Source organism: Mandrillus leucophaeus, unplaced genomic scaffold, assembly GCF_000951045.1.
Source record: "Mandrillus leucophaeus isolate KB7577 unplaced genomic scaffold, Mleu.le_1.0 Scaffold272, whole genome shotgun sequence".
NCBI lineage: Eukaryota > Metazoa > Chordata > Mammalia > Primates > Cercopithecidae > Mandrillus > Mandrillus leucophaeus.
The window spans coordinates 471,979-479,939 of NW_012102832.1; the positions used below are offsets into that span (position 1 = coordinate 471,979).

The window sequence follows — 7,961 nt, forward strand, 5'->3', positions numbered from 1 at the left end:
AAAAAAAAAAAAAAAAAAAAAAAAAACCAATAAAACCACTCACACACACAAAAGTGAAGCTAGGGAGGCCTTTGGCAGAGAATAGACTTCCTTAAGTGTGAAGGTGGTGGTGGTTCTTCTGGAAATGGAAATCAACAGCCCTTTGTGGAGGGGCTTTTGCACAGAATACATATATGAACCATAAAGAAGTCCCATTTCCCCTCCCTAGGTTCTCTTCATACAAGAAATGGTAGTTAGCTCCATTGTTTCTCTGAATATTTTTCTTTGTTTTCTTTCTTGAAGGACTGCCACCAACTCCTGTCCAGCTGCTCTATCCAGTGTCCCGATTCAGCAATGTCAAATCCCTCCAGCACCTTTGCAGATTCCGGATACGACAGCTCGTCAGGATAGATCACATCCCAGATCTCCCACTGCCTAAGTACAATGGGGTTCTTAGGGTTGGGACAGGAATGAGTAAGGGGGTTGTGGGGAGGTAACAAATGTCAGTGAGGCCTGCAAGCTACCTTCACAGGCAGAGTCTGGCATAAAATATTTGCAGACATCATTCTTTCACATTTCTTGTGTCTTAGCACCTAACTTTAGAACTGTCATATTGCAGCCAGAGGGAGGAAGGTGTGTGTGTCAGCCTCCCTTCTGCAGAATAGAGTAGAAGTGGTAAGGGTAAGGAAGACAGAACTATAATAACTGAGAAAATGGGAATTGTGTTAGGTCTCTACCATGTAGGGAATGAAGAAGAGTTGAACAAAGGAGTTACTTCTTTTATATTTTGCATAAAAACCTTTTGTGTATATCCCTCATTTGTTTTTCACAGACCTCTGATCTCTTATATCCGAAAGTTCTACTACTATGATCCTCAGGAAGAGGTATACCTGTCTCTAAAGGAAGCGCAGCTCATTTCCAAACAGAAGCAAGAGGTGGAACCTTCCACGTAGCAAGGGGCTCCCTGCTGGTCGCCACCAAGGGTATGAGCTCTCCGCCTCACTGCCCAGCCACATTTCTTACTGGGCAGTCATCATCATGCATTGAGCCTTGGGCGCCCTCCCTGCATCTCCCAACATGGATAGCCCCGATCCAAGCATTTGCCCATAGAATGGCAAGATCTGACTGTGGAGTCCCCAAGGGGCACACACCCCATTTGGGAGGAAAGCAGACAGACATGAAAGCAGATTGCCAGGAAATGTGCAAGCTAATCACTGAATGTGAGCAAGGAGGGGGACACCCAAGTGTAGCTAAGAGTGCAGCCTCTGGCAAGGAGAGGGTAATTGAAAAAAATAAAAAGAAGAGTGCAGCCTCCTCTCATAAGGACTTGGGCTGATCTCCCTGATACCACACAATTGGCATATAAAGCAGGAAGCTAAAGGGAAAGGAAACTTCATCAAAGAGAACACAAACATGCCTTTAATTGCAACAGGCATGCACTTGAGTGAGACTCCACCATGTCCCACAGCTTGGAATATGGGGATGAAGAAAAACAGCCCACTCTTCTATTTAGAGTTCCATTTGGGCCATTACAAAGTAAATTGTTGAAGAGAATAAGTGAATTAACTAAGGAATTCATTTATCTGCGAGGCTCTTCTCCTATCATTACACAGTTCTACTCATTTATTTTCCCATAAAATATCTTGCAATACTGGTTTGTGCAGATGAATTCCAATTAGTCTTTTAAATTGCACTAAAGTGAACATTGTGGGGCCAAGTTCCTGAGTAGGGAACACAATTGCCAGGGAGCCGTGACTTTGGTGGTGGTGGTGAAAAGCAAGATTGACTGCCAGTGTGCAATGACTGCTTTCTTCTGGTGTGAATCCTGGAGTAGATGTACAGTCTCATCATTTCTTCAATTATATGCAAATTCTATGCCTTTGGAAGTGACTAAACATCTAATGTCTGGTGTCTAGGTGGATTTCTCTGCATGATGGCTTTGCACTTGAGATTAGGCTGAGAGGTAGAGAGAGCACTAGGGAGGTCCACCTACCTGACTACCCTTGAAGAGTAATTAGGCCATTCAGTTAGAGGACCACGTCTGTGGGTGCAGTGCTGTAGAAGAACCCACATAAACAGGGAGCACATTCAGAGAAGGGCCTTGTAGCATTGGAGAGCTCAAACTTCATCATATAGGAATAAATGGCCTAGAAAGAAATGTGATTAACCGGGAGCATGGAGGTTTTAGGGAGGGATAGCTGAAAGATGCATTTGATGGATTTTCCTGAGAAAGAGAGTGATTAACTTCCTCTCTGTGGTTCCAGTGGGGAGGAAGTTCAGCATTACCCCTATTCTTTGCCACAGGCAACAATCCTGATGTCACAGCAAAAAGAGATCCTGAGGGTTCAGTTCAAACCTTTGCCAGTGCATGACTGCTCCCAACACTCAAGACAAGTGGCTCCCCACCGGCCTGTTCCTGATCATGCCACACCCCTTCCAGCTGAGGCAGGGCCTTTATACCTCTAGGTCCCCTTGCCCAGAATGCTCTGCTCCAAGGCCTTCCCATATCACAGCAAAAAGAGACATGGACAAGGACCAAAATGAATGTAAGTTACAGGGAACTAGATTTCAGTCCAACTTTAGAAGAACGTTTTTAGCAGAGAGGTCCAAAACTGGGATGCTTTTCCTCAAGAGCCTCCATTCAGCAGATAGCTGTATATTTGTGTTTGTTCGGCACCCAGTGTGAATTGAGAATAGAGTGCTGAGCAAAGCAAAGGCCCTGTTCTCACTAAGCTTCCCTTCTAAGGAAAGACAGGCAACAAACACGAATATAAATGAATGGGCTAATTTCAGGTGACTGTACAGTGTTGTGAGGAAAATAAAACTGGGTAAAGTTTAGTGATTAGTAGTGGGGTACTCCTCAAGTTTAGATAGTCAGGGAGAGACTTGCAAGGAGGTGCCATTTCAGCTGAAACCCGAATATCAAGGAGCCAGCCATGGGAGTGCCTTGGAGCAGAACATTCTGGGCAAGGGGACCTAGAGGTATAAAGGCCCTGCCTCAGCTGAGAGGGACGTGGCATGATCGGGAACAGGCCAGTGGGTAGCCATTTGTCTTGAGTGTTGGGGGCAGTCATATATTGGCAAAGGTTTGAACTGAACTCCCAGGATCCCTTTTTGCTGTGACATCAGGATTGATGCCTGTAGCAAAGAATAAGCGTAATGCTGAACTTGCTCCTGCTGTAGACCCTAGGAGCCCTGGAAAAGGGGGATGTAACACTTCCCAAGGGAAAGGTCTTTTTTTTTTTTTTTTTGAGATGGGGTTTTTGCTCTTGTTGCCCAGGCTGGAGCGCGATGGTGTGATCTTGGCTCACTGCAACCTCCATCTCCTGGGTTCAAGCAATTCTCACACCTCAGCCTCCCAAGTAGCTGGGATTACAGGTGTGCACCACCACACCCAGCTAATTTTGTGTTTTTAGTAGAGATGGTGTTTCTCCATGTTCGTCAGGTGGGTCTCGAACTCCTGACCGCACTCAAGTGATCCACCCACCTTGGCCTCCCAAAGTTCTGGGATTACAGGCATGAGCCACTGTGCCCCGTCGGGAAAGGTCTTTAGGGTATGAAATTTGGTCTTTATGACTTCTGGTTGTTCAGACTGATTTTAATTTGGGAGTTCTGAATGGCCTGCTTGGTCTATGTGTGCTGTTACCTGTGGAATTTCATGCCAGGGGGTTTGGAGTCAGGCTACAGAGTAATGGCGAGAACAGTGCCTGTCTCAAGTCGGAAGGTGGACACAACAGTGGCCTTTGTGATTCTGTGTCAACCCTGTCCAGTTGACAGAAGCTGCAGAAATATAGAGCTCTCTGGCCAGGTGTGGTGGCTCACGTCTGTAATCCTAGCAGTTTGGGAGGCTGAAGCGGGCAGATCACGAGGTCAGGAGTTTGAGACCAGCCTGGCCAACATGGTGAAACCCTGTCTCTACTAAAAATACAAAAATTAGCCAGGCTTGGTGGCACACGCCTGTCCAGCTACTTGGGAGGCTGAGGCAGGAGAATCGCTTGAACCCAGGAAGCAGAGATTGCAGTGAGCCGAGATCATGCCATTGCACTCCAGCCTGGGTGACAGAGCGAGACTCCGTCTCAAACAAAACAAAACAAAAAAAGAAATATAGAGCTGTTTCTAGCCAGGTTCAAAAGGGATTACTCCAGGGGCTCACTTCCCTTTTCAGTCCCTAGAGCAATTCAGCCTCAGGGAAAAAGTGGGTAGGAAATGAAGGGGTAAGGGAAAGGGAAAGAGAGAATTTATGCAATGTGGTAGGATATATTTATTAGTTATTTCGGGACCTTGTTTTGTCATCCAAGTCATAGACTGCTCAGGTCCCCTGACAAAGGCCACTGCTGCATCCCTAGTCACATGTGGCCCTCGTGGAAGCATTCAGCTCTCCAGGCTCCATTCTCCTTTTGAGGTGTGTTGCTCCACTTCCAGTGCCTGGCTGTTCTTTCACTCCATTTTGGTTCTATTCTGTTTAACTGTTTTAATTTTTTTTCCTTTTTTACCTAGGCATTTGGTTGCCAAGCTCCAGCTTTGAAGAACCAAATTAAGCTACCATGAAAAGAAGAGGAAAAGTGAGGGAACGGGAAGATTGGGATTCTCTGTTCAGAGACTTCGGTTCCCCACGCAGCCCTGGGGCTTGGAAGAAGCACATGACCGTACTCTGCGTGGGGCTCCACCTCATACCCACCCCTGGGCATCTTGGGACTGGAGGGGCTCCTTGGAAAACTGGAAGAAGTCTCAACACTGTTTCTTTTTCAGAAGTTTTGTTTTTGATATTTGTATTACTTGGTATGGAAAACTCACCTTGAAGGCAGCTGGGGTTTGTGCCCATTAGATTGAAAGTGGTATGAAGGGTGAGCAGGTCCAAAGAAGGGGTGGGAGGAGGGGACGGGACGGCCATTCAGCTGGTGCCAAAGGCAGAGTTAGAGTCTGTGCCGTGGGCCTGGAAGATGGGAGGAAGGGCCTGAGGTTTGCAAAGGACTGAGAGTTCCTGAGGGAGGGGGAGTCTGCTTCTTGTTGCCATGGGCAGCTGTGGTAGGAGCAGGAGAGAAAGGAGGGTAGGTGGTCTCGAAAACAATATTGGGCAAAACCTGGCAATTGGCCTTAGCTGGGGGAAGTAGTGACTCCTGCATCCTTTTTTAAGGTTTAGGAATCTGAGTTCAGAAACACCTCTCATGGAAGCTGTACTAGTTGTCATTTACTTAATTCCTTAAGTTCCATGACCTGAAGTTAACCCATTCTTTCTCTGCTCTCAACCCATTCCCCCTTGAGATAACTGTACATGTCACTCTGGTCATGGTAACGGCATCCCTATTGCTTCTGCCGGCTGTCAAGGCAATCGTTTTTCTCATCACCTGGGCGGTTCAGAGCCAATCATGGGCTGCTGAATTTAATGGAGCGTGCTTCCAGGTTCTTCATGGCAAACTGTACTCATGACTTAGGAGTCAGTGTTACTTCCATATGCCTGTCAGCTTATGAGGGGGAATGTGGAGGAAGGTGAGAAATGCAGCTCCCACAGTTGTGCTCTTCCTAGAGAAAGCTCTCAGAACGCAGCCCTCACAGGATTTCCTTAGGTCAGAGGAGAGCATCGCATCTCATGTTTTTAGGTTTATCACTGCTGTCCGACTTCTGAGATGGGAGGTAGCAAGGGCTTCTATATTTTCCTGTGTTCATTCTAGCAACCCAGACATTTCCAGATCAGAGCTTGCTGGTCTCCACTCACTGGAAAGTGTGTCAGGTGCCGATTTGAGAGCTGCCTGTCTTCTGGCTCTCAGGAGGAGCGGGCAGAAAAACTCCAATGGTCTTTAATGGTTTCTGCAGCTGGCCATGGCCAATTCATATGATGCTGTGAGTTTGCTTTCTTGTAGAGCTGCTCTGGGGAGAGGTTTGCTATTGAGATGTAACAGTGGAGCTGTTGGGTCTTCATGACTCCTTTGCGTGTGTTCTGTGAGACTCTTTCTGGGTTCCCCATGCTTATAGCTGCCTCATCTCACAAGATACTAATGTCAGGTTTGTGGCTTCCTGATGGTTTGGGTGGGGCCCCAGTGTCTTGGTAATTTATAGGACCACCTCATCTGGGAGCATTGCCTTCTTAGTCCTGCATGTAATGACCAGTCTTCCTCCTTGTAGCTGAACAGGGAGGAAACTTGCACCATTACCTGACCATGGAGGGGCGGCCCACAAGATGAGCTTTGCACCATAAACACAGCCCACCTCTGATTTGTCATATGGTACCTCTTCTTTTCTTGGCTTCCATGGTAGCATTACCAACTATTACCAATTAAGCAAGATTATGATCCCAGAAATTGGCTTAGCATGTGAGTGTTGCCTCTTGAGAGTACAAGTGATATCGCCATCTTGCAGGAAGTGCCACCCTGATACAGAGCCTGAAGTCTGGAATCCATTGAGATCCTTGGGTGGCAGATATGCAGCCTGGGAGCTTTCTTTTATTGTTCCTTTTCAACCACTCATAATTTTAAGATTATTTTTTAGTGTGTGTGTGCCTGGCTTTGTGCTAGATGCTATAGAAAACAAAAAAGGTAAAAGACGTAATCTGTGGCCTAAGGGAGCTTTTAGGTGACTGCTGCACATCAAGCAGAAAATCAAGGACCATCTAAAGACATTTGTAGTGGATAAGATCAGGGTAGAACAGATGGTCTGGGAAAGTTCTGTGCCTCTGAGGTTTTGGGTTGTAGTTAATGGCAGGACAGACAGTGAGATGAGAAACACATGAACAAAAGCAAGGAAACAGAAATCTGCATGGCATGTACTGAACAGTGCACAGCCCTGTTAGAGCTACATGGTTAAAGAATCCTTTCCAGTGCAGTTGTCTAGATGGAAGCTTCTCAGCCACCAGGCAGACCTGAGTGCCGAGGGTTTATGCTGGTTAGGTGGAGCCCAAAGCCCAAAGGAGTCAGCAAGGCTTCTGCCCATTGCCAGGGCCTCGCTGTGGTCAGCTCAGGCCATGTGAGGGAGGCAGAACCTGCACACACCTTATGTTACTGGGGTTTCTTCTGGAGAACTCATACACTCAGGTACAAAACAAACCAACTGAGGAGGTGTGACCCAACCTCACCACCCACCTTTCTTCTCCTGGGGAGGGTCGTGTTGAACTGTGTCTGTGATCTGTTGGTGCACTGGTCCCAGCCCTGGCTGCAGCCTAGTCCTTCCTCTGTGGAGTGGGCTGCAAAACAGCAGTGCAAGAGGAGACAGGTGTGGGTGTTTGGTGCCTGCATGGGTGGCCTTGCACAGAGCAGTTAGAGGAAGATGAGGAGGAGGCATGGGGCTGGACCAGCTCTCTGGGATGCAGCCTGGTCAGAGAGTAAATGGAGCAGAGGAACAGGTGCAGCAGCTGGGGTAGCACCGGCCCTTCACCTCCCCAACCAGGCCCACGCCTCCTTCACCAGTGCTGTGTAGAGCTCATTTAAATGTATTCCTTTCTAGGTCTGGGTGCAGTGGCTCACGCCTGTAATCCCAGCACTTTGGGAGGCTGAGGTGGGCGGATCACGAGGTTGGGAGTTCAAGACCAGCTTGGCCAAATAGTGAAACCCCATCTCTACTGACATACAAAAATAAGCTGGGCATGGTGGCCTGTACTTGTAGTCCCAGCTACTCAGGAGCCTGAGACAAGAGAATCATTTGAACCCAGGAGGCGGATGTTGCAGAGAGCTGAGATCACTCCACTACCCTCCAGCCTGGGCGACAGAGCAAGACTCCATCTCAAAAAAAAAAAAATTTCCTTTCTGGTTGTATTTTCAAGTCACAAATTGGAAAAGGCTTACATCTAGAGACCCACTATTGATTTCTAAGTTGTGGGTGGGTGAGACTAGTGGCTTCAGTGCCTGTATAACCCTCACCTGTTTATGACTGATCTACTGTAACCTTCCTCAGGTTGAGAGCCAGTGTGAGCCAGTGACAACTACTGCTACAACTTGCTGTTACTTGAAATTTGTGTGCTATGTTAGGAGCATAGGAGTAGGCGGGTGGGGGTT

General features: G+C 47.5%; 1 protein-coding gene across 1 annotated transcript in view; it reads left to right on the top strand.

The window, feature by feature from the left end:
- SOCS7 (suppressor of cytokine signaling 7) overlaps positions 1–7,721 on the top strand; it is a 63,158-nt gene extending 55,437 nt beyond the window's left edge. The window contains 3 exon segments of the mRNA XM_011984733.1: positions 283–418; positions 812–962; positions 4,477–7,721. Coding sequence (XP_011840123.1) covers positions 283–418; positions 812–962; positions 4,477–4,527 — 338 coding nt within the window. The 3' untranslated portion in view covers positions 4,528–7,721.
- The last annotated feature ends 240 nt before the right edge of the window (positions 7,722–7,961 follow it).